This window comes from Protomyctophum bolini (genome assembly GCF_963924005.1).
Source record: "Protomyctophum bolini genome assembly, chromosome: 12".
In the NCBI taxonomy this organism is placed as follows: domain Eukaryota; kingdom Metazoa; phylum Chordata; class Actinopteri; order Myctophiformes; family Myctophidae; genus Protomyctophum; species Protomyctophum bolini.
The window spans coordinates 39,926,766-39,948,044 of NC_137873.1; the positions used below are offsets into that span (position 1 = coordinate 39,926,766).

The window sequence follows — 21,279 nt, forward strand, 5'->3', positions numbered from 1 at the left end:
CTGCCACCATTGCAAGAGGCAGAGATCTGCATGCATCTATTCTAAATACATACTGGATTCAGAGGGTGAAATAAGGCTGGCAATTCAATACTGTGGTTTACACCAACATTTATCGGATTAAATATACCGATAAATAAAAGATGAGTCATGAGAACCCTTGTTTCAATCAAACTCCTGTCATGTCTAGCCTCTAAAATGCCAAAAATGAATCTTAACAATCTGTTTGCTACTGTACTTGTAAATAGAATATTTATAAATAAAGAGAAAATGCAAAGTAAATAGTTGGTACTCCAGTTTATTTTAAATACAGACCTAACTGTCATACAGTACAACAATGTGAGTGACAGTGCTATGTTATATTATAATAATACTAAATATTTATCTCATGATGATTCTCACAACGTTGGATGGAAACCATCATTTTCCCCGACGTGGTGTCTGTCCATGGAGGATTCTCTTCGATGTTGGCTGCAGGCAGGGCTGGAACAGGGACAAGCATCGGGCAACAGTCTCTACAGACGGTCTTTTCTCACTCCACTTCCTTCTCCAGGAAATCCATCAGTGTCCCTGTTTCAACGGCCACCAGCAGGTACTCCACTCCGTCGGCACCCTGGGGAGCCATGGGGAAATAAATTAGTAAGTCGCAGCAAGCATCACACAAAGACGTGTGTTGTGACACATAATCAGGGTTGGAAAACTATTTGTGTTTATCAGTTTAACAACAATGTACTTTGTTGTACAAGGGATAGTGAAAATGTCTGCTCTACAAGCTCCCAATGGAAATGCATAATATGAGCTTGTAGACTGTACATTTTGACGATCTTTGCATACAGAAATTGAGTAATGAAGGAGGGGTGAGTCAACCTTGCGTGTCCGGATGAGTTTGTGGTCTCTGAACTCTGTCAGCTGGGTCCTCAGCGTGAGGTCAGAGTTCACCAAGAACGCCTCTCGACATCGTTGATAGAAATCTTGGAATGACAATCCTACGAGAGAAACAAAATACAATAAAATCACATGTGATTTCTGATAATAATGTCATGCTGTATCACTGTTGTACTTCCATCACATCTTTGGTACCCGTGTATGAAGGGTTGTCTTTGTTTTCCAACTGAAATTCCACCAGCAGCTGGAAAATCCCCCTGTGAAGAGGCAGAAGATGTGGCCATCATGGAAAACCTCAAATAACATTTTGCACAATTCCTTTCAGCTCCAAGGTGTGTGTGTGTGTGTGTTAGTTACCTGGCATTGGATGTTAAACTACGGAGAACGTGTGTGAGCGAGGACAAAGCCAGAGCCCCAGTCTGTTGCACCAGGAGAGAGTTCTCGTATGAAGTCTCCTCCACATAACGCTGGAACGTCACACACTCCCACCACAGCCAGTTGAACTGGCTCAGTTTACACTGGTCCCACACTGGGAAACCAACAAGAAAAAAGCTGACGTGAATCATCATTTTATGACGCAACTCTTATCTAAAATAGTATAGTGGACTCACTGGTAACTGGTAAAACAACTGAAGTAAATTTGTGCAAGACATTATGACCGGCTTAACGAAGAAGCTGGTTTACGGCCCTGAACTTTTAGAAGAAGGCCGATACAGATACACACCTCAAAGGTTGGTGACGGGTACGACAAAAAGTGCAAAATGTTCAGAAGGGGATCCGATGAAATTAATTAAATTAAAAAGAAAGCGGTTCCGCACACTGTACTATGTACTCTAACTTGCAAAGAATGTTTCTCTTTTATTAAGTCAACGTTTCGGTCGTTAGACCTTCATCAAGACATGTCATTGTCTGTTGTGATGACGGTCCAGACAGTGTGCGGGACTCTGCTTTCTTTGATTTCATCATCAGAGATTCCCTTCTGAAGCGCCCTGAACTGACAAACACCAAAAGGGGTTCCTGCCCAAAATGTTGGGCGGGAACCCCTTTTGGTGTTTGTGAATTATGCTATGCTTTAGCTATTGAAAAATAGCAGATCTACAAGCTCATAGCACGCCACAGAGTGGCGCGCTACAAGCTTGTAGATCTGCTATTTTTTGAAAAATCGAAGAACCACTGACATAGAAACACAGCTTTTTCAGAAAACTGTCAGGATGTAGAAGACATTTTTAAAATCTGATCTCATGTCAAAATAGCAGTTCAAAACATACCCAAAGGGGCGTTAATATGGTCAATGGAGGCCACCAGGTGCATGTTGGGAATAGAGGCCAGCTGTCCCAGAGCACTCTGGGTCTTCTCTCCTCTGAGCATCGATCCGTCGATGTTGTGGATAATTAGGTACACGTGGAGATCTGGTGCTGAGGGGGAAAACACACACAGACTGCTAGAAGCAGCACGCCATAGAACCCCCAACATAATGTGTGGTACATACGGACGGTATGATTTCATCTCATATTATTCACACATACACAAACAGCACATGCACCGTAGAAACACTCACTGTCTTTGAGAGTTTGGCTGATGTGTTGGATCTGATCTGAGGGGGTTCGGAAAGTCCCTTGGTGTTCTAGAACCTCAGACGTTAGAGTATTTAAGATCTGCAGCGAGAGCATACAAGGAGGCAATAAGAACAACCATAACATGATAATATACATATTATTACCATCTTTTTCATTTCATTTCTAGCAGTGGTGATGATTATTATAAGTCATTTCTGTTGCGTTTCAACAAAAGTCCCGATTATGGTATTCATGTGATTGTATTCCTACAATATCCTTAAGATAAGATTACTTTGACAAAAGAACACAATTATAATAGTTCGGCCTCTTCATGCCCGTATTTTCACAGACAACCTGTTTTTATTAGTGTACTGTATGCTCTACTACCCACTTGAACCCTAGCCATAGCATTCCTATTCTGGGAGAAATGGTCAAAATCCCTTGACTCCTTCAAAACCGCTCTCAAAGGGCACCTACGGACAGCTGCAATTCGAAACTGGCCCCTGTAAAATCTGAATCCCCCCCCCCCTTTTCCCCCTCACTGTATACGTTTCTTTTCCCTTTATGATGAATTCCTGTTCTGTTCTTTAACTATATAAAAGTATCTATTTGTACGTCTCTAAATGTTTTGATTGAATTGAACAAAGTGGACCCTGTTGTAAACAAGTGTAATGCTTAATTGGGTCGTCCACTCACAGTTAACAGTCTTTGTATTGAGTTTGTGCTTGAAATTTACTGTAATTCTGCAAACTGTTAATAAATATTTCAATCAATCAATGGTCAGCGAAAACTGCTGATCTACAAGTTGAGATTACAGAACGGCTATTGTTGACAAAAAGATTTGGTGTAGAGGGGGGGAAAAAAAGAGCAGACAAAGTACAGAGCCAACAGAGTCAGTCACTTAACCAAGACAAGTGTAGAGGGGTTTATTCTTGGATACTGACTGATTTGAGGGTGATGGAAGGGAAGAATCCGTTCACCACCATGTGGACTTCATGGGACAGCTGAGACAAACGGAAGTCCTCCAGGAGAGCCTTCTTACTGCCCAGACCATAGACCACCACACTGAACCCTAACCTGAGGGAGGATGAGAGAAGAGCCTTGTTACTGTCCAGACCATAGACCACAACACTGAACCCTAACCTGAGGGAGGGTGAGAGAAGAGCCTTGTTACTGTCCAGACCATAGACCACCACACTGAACCCTAACCTGAGGGAGGATGAGAGAAGAGCCTTGTTACTGTCCAGACCATAGACCACCACACTGAACCCTAACCTGAGGGAGGGTGAGAGAAGAGCCTTGTTACTGACCATAGACCACCACACTGAACCCTAACCTGAGGGAGGATGAGAGAAGAGCCTTGTTACTGTCCAGACACCACGATACTGAACCCTAACCTGAGGGAGGATGAGAGAAGAGCCTTGTTACTGTCCAGACCATAGACCACCACACTGAACCCTAACCTGAGGGAGGGTGAGAGAAGAGCCTTGTTACTGTCCAGACCATAGACCACCACACTGAACCCTAACCTGAGGGAGGATGAGAGAAGAGCCTTGTTACTGCCCAGACCATAGACCACCACACTGAACCCTAACCTGAGGGAGGGTGAGAGAAGAGCCTTGTTACTGTCCAGACCATAGACTACAACACTGAACCCTAACCCGAGGGAGGATGAGAGAAGAGCCTTCTTACTACTACAACACTGAAACCTAACTCGAGGGAGGATGAGAGAAGAGCCTTCTTACTGCCCAGACCATAGACCACAACACTGAACCCTAACCTGAGGGAGGATGAGAGAAGAGCCTTGTTACTGTCCAGACCATAGACCACCACACTGAACCCTAACCTGAGGGAGGATGAGAGAAGAGCCTTCTTACTACTACAACACTGAAACCTAACTCGAGGGAGGATGAGAGAAGAGCCTGCTTACTGCCCAGACACCACAACACTGAACCCAACCCGAGGACAGACCATACACCACAACACTGAAACCTAACCGGAGGACACGGACACACACACCTTACTGCCCAGACCATACAGGCATACAGTGAACTGATATTGCAAGTGGGGCCCCCAAATAAGTTTTACATAAAACAGTTTGCATGTTCTCCCCGTGTCCCCTAGGTACCCTCACAATAACATGCAGTAATCCTGGTCTCTAAACTGCCTCCCCCTGGCCAGCTGGGGCGCCTGATGGAGGGGAAAGGAACTGGTTGGAATAACGTGTTCCTTCCACGCACTACATTACGTCCAACCAGGGAAACTCCCCCCTGTCAGGTGTAAAGGAGCAACTTGGACACTCATGCATGAAGGAAGTATGAGTTCAAGTCCGTTGCTCTCCCCAGTTTGGCGGAGGGTGTGTAGAGCCCAGGATCATATTAGATAATTGACACAGGGGTGAAAAATGGGTTACAAAATCGGGATAAAAATAACAGCCTCACCATGTAAACATAGGAGGAAGGAGGAGGGAGAAAAGCACTTACTGTAACTGCAGCATCCATTTGCTAAAGTGCTTCAGGTGCTTTTTATGGAGCTGCTGGATTTCTGGTGCGTAACATGAGGGTTTGCCTTCTAAAACCCGGAATAACGTCTCCTGAACACACACACACACACACACACACACACACACACACACACACACACACACACATTTCAATAACATGACCCTTTCCCACCCAGTTGTATATGCATGCACACTGCACAGTAACTGTAGGCACATTGACTGACCCGGTCCAGTTTAGGAGTGTGTAAGCGCTCGAGGGTTCGGTCTGACGTCAAGACCTTGGAACTGCCGTGGGCTTCAAAGTACTCTTCAACCAAGCTGGACTAGAAGGGACAGAACAAAGTACTCTTCAACCAAGCTGGACTAGAAGGGACAGAACACAGATCAGCTATTTTTGATTCATCAATTTGAGGAGAGTGAAGCGCACCAAATGCACTCTTTCTAAAGGGTTAAGTGGTACGGAATTTGCAGCTCAACAAAAGCCAATTCATCGTTTGAAACTTCTCTCTGCGATACAATTATTGTGATTATTTTAAATCACGATAAAGGTTATCTCCCCCCCACACTGCCACACACACACAGCTACCTGGGTGGGGGCTTCTGGGACTGGGACACTCTTGCTCTTCTTAGCGGGGGTCTTGTACAGGGCTGCAGAGGACTGGGATTTACTGGGTGTTTTGAGTTGCTTTATGTTTTCCTTGTCCTTTACTTCCTTCCCTCCCTTCTCCTTCTCTTTCTCTTTCTCCTTCTCCCTCTCCTCCTCTTCCTCGTCGTCCTCGCCTGAATCTGATGGCGACAGTTCACTGTCGCTGTCCGACCCCAGGCTGGGTGCTGCAAACATCAAGCAGATAATAGCATATACAATTCAGTCATACATACAGTACTGTATAGGCCTATTCATCATAATCGCAAAACAAATTATTCCTACGCTGCAATCAATGCATGGGGATTTGACTTGGCAGCTCAGTGGAGGTACACAGCACACATAGTAAGTTCAGACACAGTGTACAATTGCACTTTTATGTGGAAGAGTCGACTCGGTCAACAACATTGTCGGGAAAGTGGTACAAAATGGTTCAAGACCGTATAGAATGTGTGCCACAAACAGAGATGTGAAGTGTCACAATGTGACATTAACCTGAACTATGGATGTCCCCGACTAAGGATGTTTATAGTCTAATCTGATCTCATGACGACGTTGTAACTTACCCGTTATCCTCTTCCTGAGTCTGTGGGGTGTTGTGGAGACAAACTGCACCTTCTTGCCCTGTCAGGTAAATAGAGAGCAGACGTTACACTGAGAACATGCAGTAGACTACAGCACAGCTGACAGGCAAAGTCACTGATTGACTGATAGAATAAATAAATGAATGACACTTGGTCTGACCTTCTGTGGTGTCCTGCTTTCACTTGACTGCTCTAGAGAGGGAGAGAGAGAGAGGGGGAGAGTGAAATGCATATGGTTGGAAGTAGACATACAATACAATGTGATTGTTGTTGGTGGAAATCAGGGTCGATCATGTCCTTTTCAAACGATTGGAATCGGATCCGGAGCAGGAAAAAAAACATGACCGGGACATCCCCTAGTATCAATATTATATCCATATCATGATATTAGACTGGATATTGTCTGTGATTTGGGATATTGTACTATTGTGATATGGCATAAGTGTTCTATAAAAATATAAATAAAAATGTGTATTGGCTGCCTGATACTCGGAATCGGATCGGGAGCAAAAACAAAGCGTGATTTAGGGTGGGAACCCTATTTGGTGTTTTAAGCATTCTGTTATGCTTTAGCCATTTAAAAATAACAGATCTACAAGCTCATAGTGCGGCACTACAAGCTTGTAGATCTGGTATTTTAGATCTGCTATCGTGAAAATGTGTGTAATTTGGAATATATATTATTTCACAGCGAACGTTTTCATCTCAAATCTTTGCTTCTGGGGGGTTCCTGGAACAACATATTTTTAGATGGGGGTCGGAGGCCAATTACGTAAATCTTTTTGGGGTCCTTGACATGAAAATGTCTGAGAACGACAGACATAGAAACATAGGTTTTTTCATAAAACTGTCAGGATTTAGAAGAATCGAATTTTGTAGAATCGTCCTCAGGTGTAAATGCGTTAAATACAATAGATACCAAAATAAAGTAAGACAATGCGTGTCTGGACTCACTGCGGCCCAGACGGACAGGAGTGGAGGGTTCTGGTTCAGAACTCGTACTGAAGGTCACACTTTTCCCAGGGGTCCGTGCCAACTCATTTGCTATATAAGCAAGAAGATGAAAAAAAAAGCATGTTACCATGACAATACCAAAACAAAAAAAGCAAGCCAATACCAGATAAAGTGTTAAACAATGAGCAGCTCTGACAGACAAAGCGTAGAGTTTTGCGGGGAACGGCGTGGTGGTTCTCACCCGTCGTTGACATGGCGTGGGAGCGCTTGATCTTCTGGAAGGTGAAGACGGAGGCTCCTGCCACTCCCCCAGACACGCTCCAAGCATCATCACCTTCTACAGGGCCAGGAATAGAAGCATTATCCCTGGTATAGCAGTGGTTCCACTCCCAGGCCGTGAGGGAGTTCCAGGGGGTCCGCAGATAAATGATAGTTTGGAACCAAATGGACCCCTTATGAGTCTGTAACTCTGAGAGTGTACAAATGGATCCATTTGTACACTCTCAGAGTTACCTTAACATTGATTTTACTTGTCAGGTGAAAAGAAGAAGCTTGGACTCCTCATGCATAGAAGGAAGCATGCGGTCAGTCCGCTGCCCCCCCAGGTTGGCAGAGGAAGTGTAGCGCCCAGGATTACATTAGATAATTGACACTGGGTGAAAAATTGGGTTGCAAAATCGTGGGATAAAAATAAAAAACACATTGATTTCACAATATGAATTGGGGGTCCCCGAGATAGAAATGACATTAAGTGGGGGTCCGTAGACTAATGCATGTCAAACTGGGGGTCCTTTAAATTCTCTGCTAGAGCCGTAAAAAACTTCTCTTATGGGGGGTCCCTGGTAAATCTTTTCAAATGGGGGTCCGCGGGCTAATTAGTGTCAATTCATTTGGGGGTCCTTGACATTCCAATATTGGCCTATAACTGTATCACACAGACAACTTCTCTTCATTCACTACAGTGAATCAATGATTATTTTTGACAGAATTGTTTAATTGAATAAAAAGTAATTTAGTTTTAGTCATATTTTAGTCATCTGAAATGTTTAGTTACTTTTAGATGTCGACTAAATACCATAAGATTTTAGTCAACTCAATCCACAGTTGATTTAGTAGTGGGCCTTGATGGCATCACAATGCCTGATTTTACACTTTGTTGCATGCTGAAAATAGCCGATCTACAATTACGGTATCTTATTTTTTACACACATGTCACACACACACTTGAATAAATAACATTTCCAATAACCTTCTGTGTTGTCTGTTCCCAATGCCTGGACATAGTTCTGTTCGCTGAGCACTTCAGCCTCATCTTCGTCCTCCTCCTCTCTGGCTTTTCGGCCGGCAGGGAGCTTTATCTTTAACTTCACGATCTTCTGAATGGAGTCACTGCTGCCACGGTGACGCCCACCTTCATGGAAACACACAAAATAGGACAGACAGACAGGCATTAAGATGGAGAAGAAGAAAAAAAAGTGGGGCAAATTATGACCCCGGTCGCCCAGGCGGTGGCGTAACCGTCTGGGCACCCGACTGGTAATCCAGTCGCAGTGTGCCGAGGGTTCGACTCCCGAGCCTGACACGGCCTTTACTGCATGTCTTCCCCCATCTCTCTCCCGTTTCATGTCAGCCTACTGTCTGTCTCTTCAAAAAAACAATAGAAAGGCGAAGCCGCAAAAGAATATCTTAAAAAAAAAAGAATTATGACCCCGGTCCTTGAGTTGGGGAGGTTCCAACTACATATTGATTCATTGAAACATGGTTACAGTTTGTCGACTTGGTACAGTTCAAGGAAGTGTCTGGTGCAACGCAGAGGTCCTGGTCGTACTCCTGGTGAGACGTAGGAAGTGCCCGGCCAGGAGTCAACCCACAGTGCCTAGTCCCTCCACGCGCCGGATGGCACGCCCAGTACCGGCAGAGTAGTTCTGGAGCAGCGGATGATTGTGTGTCCCTGGTTTTTTTCCCTAAGGGACTGACCGAGGGTAGCTACTGGGACGTAAGTCTGGACTTGATCACCCCGGCTGGGTCACCCGAGTGAGGGGTATGATGTTGGAAGACCCGAAACCCAGAGGACCTTGGGATACATCACTGAGGATACGTCCCAGTTGCATCCTAGCGATGTTTTTTAGTTCAAGGAAAGTACAGGTCAACTATACAAAATCTGCTATTAAGTGGATAAAACCAGAAAAAGCACTAAGACTTGTTTATATAAGGGTCCACAATTTTCAATTCATCAAAACATTTAAAGACATGTACAGAGATGTACTCAGTAATTTGTCGTATTCACGGTTAGAAAAAAGGGATGACGTATATATAGAGATAGGAACAAAATGGACTATTATAGCTTAATGGGTTGCATTACAACTCAAAAAGTGTAGCCTACACACTTACTGGGTTCAATTAAAGTTCGAGAATCACTGCTGAATTAGCCCTGAAACTGTCATAATATAAGTATGTCATGTGAACCATGGCTACTGCCGAATATGTAGATTTATTTTTCAGCAGCATCGATCGATCGAGTGACATTGATGATTGAATAACAACACTATTCGTCATCATACCTCCATCCTGTTTGTCTACGATGTGTTCAAAAACGTCCGCATCACCCACGAACTTCACCTCCAAAACACTCATAGCTGAAACAGGACAAAGAATAACGTTACCATCTCCATCAACCTTTATGCCATTATTATGGAGTATGGACACGTTACCAAACAGAATATCTATAAATGCATGCACGCCGACACAGAGAGTACAATACTTAACAAATTACTGCATTAAACGTGAGGAAAAGTTACAGAACACCAGCTATATACAACGACTTACTTAATGTTCCTTATATCGACAGAAGGACGTTAACAAAACGAATTAAAAACTGGAAAACAAACTATTGACATATGTGACAGATTCCGCGCCATCCCCTGAAGTTTTTAAACCACGTGACAAGTCATAGGTTACATTTAAGCCAATGAAAACATCGCATTGGGTAAAACGTCATTTCCCAAGATGCATGTCGTGTGGTTCAGTACTCAAAGGGGTCCGACAATTTCTTATCCAGTCAGCCAAAAAGTTCCGACTTATTTTCAAAGAACTTGCCATGTTTTATTACTTTCACAATTAAGCCAATAATGAGTATTCAGACATGAGTGCATATTTTTGAAGAGTCTTTTATTACTAATATATATACTTGGTTAATTAATAAATATAATGAATACATGCAAAACTTCTGTCAAATTGCCTGAATTTACATCAAGTCAACGTATAGTATAAAACTGTATTTCTATTGCTGGTGATACAGTGTTGGTAGTGGCATCTTTATTGTGAACCTACTGTTTGTGCCATGATGGATTCATTGTAGGTTGGGTTCAGGGTTAAACAGAGAAAACCTTCCATGTCCCAGCTACTGTATGAGTATGCCCTAAATCACTCATCAGTTACATATCCTTCCATTAAAATGTCTTAAAAAAGACAAGCTGTTTTAAACAGTGGTTTTCAACCCTTTTCATATCAAGGCCCATCATTTATTTGCCATTTGAGCCACCTATACGGATCGCCATTTGATGACAATTCTCAGACCCAAAACTCAGAATATTTTGCTGTCATTGGATACGATTTTGTCCACAATTCCATGCTGTAGCCTATTGATGTTGGTAGCCTACCATAGGAGAGATAACAGGCTGTATTGATATTGGTACCATAGGAGAGATAACAGGCAAATGTTGATCAAAATAACAATTATGAATTTACATTAGGCTATGTAATTGTGTAGACTTCTTGTAAATTAAGTAATGCAGATGTTTAACAATAATGTAACTCTTGAGTGTGTAAAATGAAACAAAATCGACCCGTAAGGGTCCATTCGGTTAGATTTTACACTCTCAAGAGTTAAAGATCAATAAGGGTTCATTTGGTTTCCATCACTTAGCTGGGGACCACCTGGAAACCCCTCAAGGACCACCGGTGGTCCACGGACCACCGGTGGTCTAAAATAAACCATCGCCATTGTTTGGGCCAAGGATGAAGAGAGAAGCTACAATAGGCTGGCAGAAGAGGAAGATAAACTGATGGTTCTTTAACTCTCTGTCGTTTCACTTGATCTATTGACCACAACATCACAATGACAATTGTGATGACAACAAGTCGAGGTGTGTGTGTGTGTGTGTGTGTGTGTGTGTGTGTGTGTGTAAAGGAGAGTAAAGAGTGAGAGGTGTGACTGACTGACTGACGTCACTCACTCACTCACACACTCACACACACACACACACACACACACACACACAGTGTAAGTAAGTGAAGACGAAGACTCTCTTATTGATTTTATAATAAGTGTAATCAAAAAAAGTGTAATTTCTGTTGACGACATATAGCAACGCATGGAGGAACATGTGGATCTTGTCAGAGGGTTACGTTTCCACAATCACGCGTTCCGTCCGTCCCATCCTTCACCAACCACGCGTGGGCGTCCACTTCCCCATCAAACGTCCCATCCTTCACCAACCACGTGTGGGCGTCCACTCCCCCATCAAACGTCCCATCCTTCACCAACCACGCGTGGGCGTCCACTTCCCCATTGAAAGTCCCGAGCAGTGGATGTGGTACACTGGATGCATCATCGCCGTAGCACACGACTGCAGAGACCAACAGAGACAGTTACAGTCTCAGCTTTATTATTATTAGTGTGGTTGCCCAACAGGGCAACCAGACTCTTGTAATTGTAACACTTTATTATTCCACTAGTCTTTATTTTGACGCACTACTCCTCCCTCAGTTTCGACTGTACGCACTTGAGCCATATGTCAAATTGACCGGAAAAATCGGGAATCGATGGCGTGTACTTTGCTAAGAGAAATGTTGTATAGTTTAATTGATATGATTTTTTAATTTAATTTTAATAATTAAGTTTAATTTTTTCCTCTGAGACTGTAAGCACTATAGTTACAAAACTTGGAGGAATATTTCCTAATTATCACTCAAATTAATTAAAAATATATTTTTTTAGGTCAGCCTCATGGTGGCGCTATAACAGCCCACTTTACCTTTTGGCTCATAACTCTTGAACCGTATGTCATAAAATAAAAATTATTTTTTCCCTGGATTCCTTGGGTCATGACGCATCTCCCCATATAGGCCACGCCCATTTCCGCCATGATGGATTTTCCGCCATTTTGAATTTTGTCCAAAACACACTTTTTGCTTTTCCTCCTACAGATTTTGTCCAAATCTCACAAAAATCTGTACACGTGATCTATGGACCCATCCGATTAAAACCCCAACTGCAGATTTTCGGTAGTGCGTATCGTTCGGCCGTAATCGTCTTCCGAAGTCAGTAGGAGGGGCCTATATCACGAAAAATGCCATAAATCACGAACGGAATGTCCAATCCATCCAAAATTTGAATCACATGTCCGGGGTGGTTCGTTCAACCGAGTTCCAAAAGCAATTCCATTTTCATCCATAGGGGGCGCCGCAAACGCGATAAATGTAACCGTTTGTCGGAAAACCAGAATTTCGGGGGTTAAATCCCCTCCGAATTACTTACACACGATCTAAGGTGTGACTTGAAACTGTAACAGGCTGGCAATATCAGTGGGAGGGGTATATATATGTAAGCCACTGCGGCAACCACACTCTGCAATTTTTTTAAATTGCGACCTCTACGAGGTTGTCTAGTTATTATATTGTTATTAACAGAGACAGTTACAGTCTCATCTTTATTATTATTATATTGTTATTAACAGAGACAGTTACAGTCAGGGACTGAAGAAGCAGTGGGCGTGGTTTTATGGCTCCACTGAAAAATCGTCGTTTCCCATAGAGATTTACAGAAATAATATTCAATCAATTATTTTAAGCCTAGAATCAAGCCGTCCAGGATCCTGGTGAGACATAAGGCTAAAAAGGCGATACAGAGGATGATCAGTGTCATTTGATATTGAAAGTGCTAGCCGTGTGACGACGGCCTAATTGTTCATTTAAGAAAGTGGTCCCCAAAGTGGGGTCCTTGAGGGAGTTCCAGGGGGTCCCCAGCTAAGTTATAGCTGAACTGGTTCCATTTGTATACTCTCAGAGTTAAATTAACTTTGATTTTACAATTTGGGTTCCAGAGATAGAAATTCCATTAAATGGGGGTCCGTAGACTAATATGCATGTCAAACTGGGGGTCCTTCAAATTAAACGGGTTGAGAATCACTGCTAGAGCCTTAAAAATCTTCTCTCATGAGGGTTCCTGGCATATGTTTTCAAATGGGGGTCTGCTGGCTAATTAGTGTCAATTTGGGGGTCCTTGACGTGAAAAGGTTTGGGAACCACTGCTGTAGGGAGTCCATTGATCTTGTTGGAAGCAATACGGGTAATACTGAAAAGTTTGTTTCTGTTAGACATGGACAGTATGAATCACCAGGATCCTGGATGGATTCATTCTAGGCTTAAAAGGGCGCTAGCCCCTCCTATGGGGTGCTAACCCCTCCTATGCAGAGCTTTCCGGGTTTGTGAAACACAAACATGAAGTAAAATAAAAGTGAAGAAGGAAAAGTGAGGATGCAAATTGTGATTGGCCAGAATGAGATGATGTATAATGATGGTATGATGATAAGAGCGCCCCTCACATCACACGGGTGTGATATCTTATAAATCTATATGGAAAAAATTAACCGGAGATTTTTCAGTGGAACCAGAAAGCCGTGCAGAACAGAACAGAACCCAGAACAGAACAGTGATTACAGTACTAACATGGTAGGGGATCAGCCGGAGCAGAGAACCCAGAACAGAACAGAACAGAACAGAACAGAACAGAACAGAACAGAACAGAACAGAACACTAACATGGTAGGGGATCAGCCGGAGCAGAGTACCCAGAGGGTATTTGCTGTAATCCAGTGTGCCTGAGATGGGCTCCACTCTTCCATGCTCCTGAGTCATGGAGAGTAACCTGCGGGAGGAAATGTAAGCCTGATTTACAATATATACACGCCACTGTTCAAGTGTACAATTTGTCATATCATGTTGCGATGCAATGTGGTGTGGGCTTGTAGATTGGCTACATTCAGCATATGAATTAAGGATTACATTTATGCCAGCTGCTTATCATCTTTTTGTGTTTTTTTTTTTTTTACAAACAATGCTTTCTTAACGTGTACTCGTTTTTATGCTTTTATCAGAAGTTAAAACTTTGACAATTATTTTATCAATGTGCCTTGTTTTGCTTGGGCAATGTTTGTTATTTTCTTTCTTTAATTAAGCGGCATATCAATAAAATTATTACAATCCTATCTTTTTCATTTGATAGCTTATTCAGAAATTAGAGTGAGGGGAGTCATTCAAGGCCTGGAGGGAGTTTGGTTCTTGCGACCTACAAAATGCCTAAATCTGGATAGTGCCGTAGCTGGTACAGGTATACGCATGATTATACATTCTGTAATCAATAAGGATTAATGTGGATTTATTGACATTACTTGAGGTCCGGGTGTCCTTCAATCATGGCATATCCTGTGGGAAGTTTTCCAGCTCCATCCAAACTAAGATGGAGGTAAAGACAGGACAAGAAAAAATTATGATCATACAAACAACAGGAACATTTCAATCAAGGGTACACAACGGTACCCTTGATTTCCGCCAGATGGGGGCGGTATTGATTCACAAGTTCACAACACAACACAGCTTGGGGATCTTCCAATCACCTGCCAAGTAGCTTGAAAAAAGTTGAAGTTGGTTGTGAAACAAATGTGAAGCAAGCGTCTTCCATCTGGCGGAGTCAGGTTAACACAACGGTAGTACACTTTAAATGCATCAATGGATGATTGGAGGTCTCTAACAACACATTTGTACAGTACACTCTCTCAGGCCTCATTCACACATATCAAACACTGACCAAACAAATGGTTTGGTCGTTTTTTTTGTTTTTTTCTTAGCCACCATGATGCTTTTCCAATGGGAGTCACATGGTTTGACCAAACATTTTTGTTTGGTCAAACCAGCAATCAGCAATCAAACACAAATGTTTGGTCAAACCATGTGACTCCCATTGGAAAAGCATTGTGGTTGCCTAAAAAAAAACAAAAAAAATGACAAAACATTTGCTTGATGGTGTTTGTGAATGAGGCCTCAGAGTTAAATTTACACTCAGGATGCACAAGAATAGAAAACTGTCAGGATTTAGAAGATTTTGTTTTAAATTTCAACGTCAGACCAAAAATGGGATTATAATAAAACAGTGGTGGTACCTGAGTCCAGTCCAGCCACAGTCAATGAGCAGCTGGTTCCTGTGTGGACAGTGGCCAATGACCCGGGTCAGAACACGCACAGCCACATCGGCCAGACTGCACGAGCCGATCACCGACTGCTGCACATCTGATGACACGCGCAAAATGACGCAAATGTGACTGTGTTGCATCTTGTTTCAATATGAACACTGATGTCGCACTCACACACACACACGCACGCACGCACGCACACACACCATAGAAGGCGTAGTTCCCAGGATGCACCTCACTGAGTTGGGCCATGTCTTTGATTGGGTGGCTACAGGAGGGAGTGGAGCCAATACTTGACTTACAGTTGATGCCAAGAGCCTTCAATCTGGAACAGAACACAAAATGAATAAATCAATTCAAATAAAATGTGTTGCAATAACACACATCCAGACTTTCCATGGATATCAGATTCTGTTTTTTTTTTCTCCTCATGGCTCATGGTTGACTCATGTTGAAATATACATTTCAACATAAATTTCTATTATGGATGAAATTGATATTTCAACATACTGTATTTCCACCAATAGATGCTTTAGTGCTAGGTTGCAAGACATTTAATAATTAATAACACAGTAACATTTCAAAGTACTGTGTAATACTTTCATTAGCCCATTCTGGGCGGGAACCCCTTTTGGTGTTTTAAACAAATTATGTTATAATTTAGCTATTGAAAATTAGCAGATCTACAAGCTCATAGCGTGCGCGCTACGAGCTTGTAGGTCTGCTATTTTTTTTAAATCGCGAAAATATTTATTTCAGAAAACAGGAGAATTTAGAATAATTCTTTTTTTAATTTGAGGTCAGGCCTTGGATTGTGTAAGAGCCATGAATTGGAAATGATGTTTGGTCTATAAAATGAGTGGGCTGTCACTGATGATTGACGGGCATATGGGCGGACCTGATTCACTTAATACCTCACCTAGTTCACCTGTTTCACACACAGTGAGAGAGAGGGGGTGTGTGGGAAGCCGCACTTTTGTTGACCGCTTTATTTGCTTTATTTTTTTACTTTACTTACTTTGGATTGCTGTACCCAATTTGCTTTATGTTGGAGCACCGTTTAAGTTATGCTTTACTTTAATAAAAACACCTTAAAAGTATTGTTTTGGACCCAGCAAAATCCTTTTGTTTGCGGAGCGCGTCTGACACCCGGCCCATCCCATCGCCTCTCAGCGACTTATACATCAATCTCACGTAGTCGCTCAACAGATTGGTTCAAGTTCTGTTCAAGTCAATGTACAGTATGCGCATGTTTTTGTGTGCCTTACTTCTCCATGAACTGCAGAACCAGCGTGGTGGTCTCCTGGGCAACCTGCTGTATTTGCTCCACACCTCTACAGTGGTAAGTGTTCCCACAGTGGGCGTACACGCCCGTGAGCTCCACTCCCTCGGCCTCAGAGACGGCTTTAGCCAACGTCAGCGCCCCTGGTTCTGAGTGCAACACACCCGCTGTAGGACACAACAAAACACAGAAGCACCTCAGTGGATGGCAGTGGTGGACACTATAGTAACCAAATACACTTACTTTAGGCTCACGACGAGTTGCTGTGTGGTCTGTCATGGATCGGCAGTTTTTAAGTTAGTGTTGAGTATCAACCCGGTTGATTTGATTAATTTATTTGTTATTACTGCGGTTATTTAAATTTTTATTTGAACATGCAGTGCAAAAAGTTTCGGTTATGAATATTGTTTTGTTTCTTGATTATCAGTTAATAGTTTGCACTTCATCCTACGCCTTTTCAAACATTGTTGTTGCTAGGCTTGTTTTGTTTTGTATTATTCTTTTAACCCATTCTGACCTGAGATCAGATTCATACGAGGTTTCCACGGGACACACACTGGTCTGATTAACCCATTCTGACCTGAGATCAGATTCTAAAAATGTCAGTCGTTCTTCGAATCTTTCAAAAATAGCAGACCTACAAGCTCGTAGCGCGCCACTCGGTGGCGCGCTATGAGCTTGTAGATCTGCTATTTTTCAATAGCTAAAGCATAACATGATGCCAACACCAAAATGGGTGCCCGGTCAGAATGGGTTAATTAATGTTCGAAATACACCCACTCATTCATTCAGTGCTGTACCTAAGTCATTTCCTTGAGTATATGAACGTTTGACTACTCTAGTCTTTTTTAAAGCAAGAAGTCAACTACAAGAACTCCTGTACTTTAAGTCAACTACAATAACTCCTGTACTTTAAGTCAACTACAATAACTCCTGTACTTTAAGTCAACTACAAGAACTCCTGTACTTTAAGTCAACTGCAAGAACTCCTGTACTTTAAGTCAACTACAAGAACTCCTGTACTTTAAGTCAACTACAACTACAAGTACTTTAAGTCAACTACACATGATGTGAAAGAGAAACCTTCACTTAGTAGTGGAGTAACATTTGACCAGGAGCATCTATACTTTTGACTCAAGCACTTTGAGATAGAACACTTTATTTATCCATCACTGGTGAGTGATGGATGGGATCTGCACTCCCGTTATACACCATTGTATCTATAGAATATCAAAAATTACCTCAGCCTGCCATAAACGATGTTTCAAGTCAATATAAGTCATGTCACAAAGGCAGATACCGGTATCATCTATGACTCAAAGTGTCTGTACACAGACAGTACACAGATGGAACCAAATGAACCCCAACGGGTCCATTTGGTTCCATGTGTGTACTGACCACCAGTGGTTCTCAAAAGTATCTGGAGTCTGTGGCTTCCTTTAGGGGGGGGTCTAAATTGACCCATACAAGTCTGTAACTCTGTGTGTTCTGAAGCCTTTTGAGCTTCAATGACAACAGGCAAAACCAGTGACAACTGCTGGCAAATTCCATGGCCTATGTCATATATGGGATTTGTGGACTCTTATCTCACAGTCCATTGGCAAATCAGAGCTTTTGTTTGAGCCAGAAAGCCCCAGACCACAGAAAATCTACTGAATGTTAAAGTTCAGGTTTCTTGGGTGGAATTGAGCTCAGAAAACCTAAATAATTTGCAATTGAAATGTAAAAGTTTGAGAAACACTGATCTATAAGTGTTCTGGTCATCATTCCAGGTCACCTACCTCGTCCGTTATCACAGTCCAGTTTGAGCCACACGAGCCACTTGTGTCCGTTTCTCAGCGGCCTCTTCTTGAGCTGCTCTAGAGCATCGAAGTGGTCCAGCAACACCTGAAACAGACTCAACTTCTCGGACAGGACGGCACAGCGTTCCACCTACACACACACACACATGCCGTGTACATGCATGTTGGGCGTGTGGAATTGTGCATGCACACACACACACACACACACACACACACACACACACACACACACACGTCATAATAAATGTGTAACCCATTCAGGATGGGTTTGAAACTTTTGAATATATGGTAGGCCTATATGTGAAGTTTTTCCAAAAGAAACTTAGGTCAGGATTTAGAAGGCATTTTTCTAATCGGCCTCAGTCCTAGGAGGCAGTAAAGTACCGTTACTTGTCAAAACCTCACCTTATCGAAGGGAACAGAGTACGCATAGAGAATGTCATCGAATCCATTCTCAGCGTAGAACGATGCTTCAGCCACCGTGGAAACTACAATACACCTCCGTGAGCCACCCGTCATTATATCAGCACACTGACTACACACACACACACACACACACACACACACACACACACACACACACACACACACACACACACACACACACACACACACACACACACACACACACACACACACACACACACACACACACACACACACTTTAGTATCAGTATCTAATGCACATTTTGAGTCATAGATGAATACCTATGCTTTCTTTTACTGTACTGTACAAACAAGGTTTTGTGGGTTTTCATGTGCGGTCTGAGCTGCACTCCCAGGCTCCGACAGCGCTCCAGCATCCTCCGTGCATTTCTGCGGACAATGTCCACATCCACCACCAGGGCAGGGGTACAGAGGGCTGTCATCTTAGAGTCTAAGGCTGTTATGGGGTCTCCTTCCATTGTGATGATGGTGCTGCTGGCCTGGCCTGCAGTGACAAAACCTACAAAAGAATCCCCCCCTACCCCCAATTAAATTATTGCACATGACTGGTCTGGTCTTCTCAGCTCAGAAAGTGGATCACAGCTATAGTGGAAAAACTGACAAAGTATCCAAAATATGTGCAAAGTAGATGTTTACTCACTGCTGTGGAGGCAACGCCTAGGTTTATCAGTAGTAGTAGTAGTAGTAGTACTAGTAACAGCACAGTAGTTTAGCAGTGCTGCCTGCTTGCTCTTCTGCCACAGACCTTTGAACTGGCTAAAGTTCGACCACCATGACCACCAGTTCACAATAATGGTTTATTCTGCAGCCAATGTATTTTCTACGGTGTCCTTGTTGGGTCAAACACAAACAGTTTCCCTATCATGTTGTTTTCCTCCGAGATGGAAAGCCTGGTGAGTGGTGAGTGACACAAGGTTATAAACTTATATCTGTGACTGTGAGAACCCATTGTTGGCTAAACAAATAAGGGATGAGCGAGGTGGTAGATTCTGAAATAATAACCGCTGCGTTATTGACAGGCTGACGAAGTTGATATTAATATAGTTGTGATTAGATTGCCCACTAGAGGGCAGTGGAATGATGGAATCCTAATTCTAGCTACCTACTGCAGTGTTTCCCAAGTGGGGTCCGGGGACCCCTAGGGGTCCTTGAGGCAGTTCCAGGGGTTCCCCAGCTAAATGATAGTTTGGAACCAAATGGGCCCTTATTTGTCTGTAACTCTGAGAGTTAAATTAACATTGATTTTACAATACAAATTGGGGTCTCAGAGAAATGCCATTAAATGTGGGTCCGTAGACTATTAAATGCATATCAAATAGGGGGTTCCTTGAAATTAAACAGGTTGTAAATCACTGCTAGAGACGTACAAATCTTCTCTTATGGGGGTCCCTGCATTCATAGCTTTTCTAATGGGGGTCCGCGAGCTAATTAGTGTCAATCTGGGGGTCCTTGACATGACAAAGTTGGGGAACCACTGAGCTACTCTACACTGACTGTGCTTCGCCGGGAATCGCCATCGCCACTCACTGTAGTGTTCAGAGAGACCATATTATTTCCTGATCATCTGATATTTGTGCACAAGTAAGTTGTTATAGCCCCTTCCCAAATGCAAAAAAAGGTAAGAACATATTCAATATAATATACACCAACCTTGCAGAGAAAAGTTCCTTGTTATGAAAACATAATACCAGTGTCAATAAAATAATTCTGGGGGCACGGTGGCACAGTTGGTAGTGCTGTCGCCTCACAGCTAGAAGGTCCTGGGTTCGATTCCCGCTCGGGGCGCTGTGGGTGCTGGCGGCGTGTTTCCTCCTCCGCGTCATCAGTGCCCATACCCGAAGGCGGGGTTGGCGATAGGGCCTTTCTGTGTGGAGTTTGCATGTTCTCCCAGTGTCCCCTAGGGCAGTGATACTCAACCTCAGGACCATTATGACTGGCCCACCAATGAAAAAAAAAAAAAAAAGAAATCTGGAAAATGAAATAAAAATAAATAAATCTGAATGAAGTTATCTTTAATTACATTATTATAAGTAATACTATTAGAGTTGTACTATTACTCGAACGAAAATAAAAGCTTGGGGGGGGGGGGGAAATTGCTCTTCACTTATAGCTATCTATTTTCAGGTAGATTGTTTTATTTTACTCAGTCAGCCATATCACTACTCATTTTCTGTCTGGTTTAGTGAATTTATGCAAGAACCAAAAAATAAATAAAAATAAATCTAAATCTCACTGTATGGCTATAATTAATGAAGAGATTGAGGGGTGAAACAATCTTTATGGGTAGAGTTTATTATTGTCTACTGATTAAAATACATAGATTTAGTGTAAGAACTGAACCTAGACATAGTGAAGAAGAACACGTTGTTACTCAAGTC

At 42.7% G+C, this 21,279-nt stretch overlaps 2 protein-coding genes across 2 annotated transcripts; both read right to left on the reverse strand.

The window, feature by feature from the left end:
- Window positions 1–473: 473 nt before the first annotated feature.
- Window positions 474–10,046, reverse strand: orc2 (origin recognition complex, subunit 2). Its single transcript, XM_080777212.1, has 17 exons — window positions 9,949–10,046; window positions 9,684–9,758; window positions 8,372–8,533; window positions 7,364–7,459; window positions 7,123–7,212; window positions 6,329–6,360; window positions 6,151–6,208; window positions 5,528–5,772; window positions 5,166–5,264; window positions 4,922–5,031; window positions 3,383–3,515; window positions 2,441–2,537; window positions 2,151–2,297; window positions 1,240–1,411; window positions 1,078–1,139; window positions 865–983; window positions 474–610 (listed from the first exon to the last, which is right to left on the reverse strand). The coding sequence occupies exons 2-17, from the start codon at window positions 9,754–9,756 to the stop codon at window positions 530–532; spliced, it is 1,776 nt and encodes a 591-aa protein (XP_080633338.1). The 5' UTR covers window positions 9,757–9,758; window positions 9,949–10,046; the 3' UTR covers window positions 474–529.
- Window positions 10,047–11,430: 1,384 nt separating this feature from the next.
- Window positions 11,431–19,641, reverse strand: LOC308324886 (D-serine dehydratase). The gene is made up of 10 exons (XM_080777230.1): window positions 19,542–19,641; window positions 19,193–19,418; window positions 18,860–18,989; window positions 18,434–18,584; window positions 16,639–16,819; window positions 15,577–15,695; window positions 15,341–15,467; window positions 14,573–14,635; window positions 13,944–14,049; window positions 11,431–11,750 (listed from the first exon to the last, which is right to left on the reverse strand). Exons 2-10 carry the CDS (start codon window positions 19,357–19,359, stop codon window positions 11,661–11,663), a joined length of 1,134 nt encoding a protein of 377 aa, XP_080633356.1. The 5' UTR covers window positions 19,360–19,418; window positions 19,542–19,641; the 3' UTR covers window positions 11,431–11,660.
- Window positions 19,642–21,279: the final 1,638 nt, after the last annotated feature.

Coding starts and splice junctions, on each gene's coding strand:
- orc2 (XM_080777212.1), bottom strand. CDS start 9,756: ATGAGTGTTTTGGAGGTGAAGTTCGTGGGTGATGCGGACGTTTTTGAA. Junction 5,265..5,527: donor TCCCAGAAGCCCCCACCCAG/GTAGCTGTGTGT, acceptor TGTCCCTTCTAG/TCCAGCTTGGTTGAAGAGTA. Junction 2,298..2,440: donor CAGCCAAACTCTCAAAGACA/GTGAGTGTTTCT, acceptor TTTCCCCCTCAG/CACCAGATCTCCACGTGTAC.
- LOC308324886 (XM_080777230.1), bottom strand. CDS start 19,359: ATGGAAGGAGACCCCATAACAGCCTTAGACTCTAAGATGACAGCCCTC. Junction 16,820..18,433: donor GGACTGTGATAACGGACGAG/GTAGGTGACCTG, acceptor TGTGTCCTACAG/CGGGTGTGTTGCACTCAGAA. Junction 15,468..15,576: donor TGGGAACTACGCCTTCTATG/GTGTGTGTGCGT, acceptor GCGTGTCATCAG/ATGTGCAGCAGTCGGTGATC.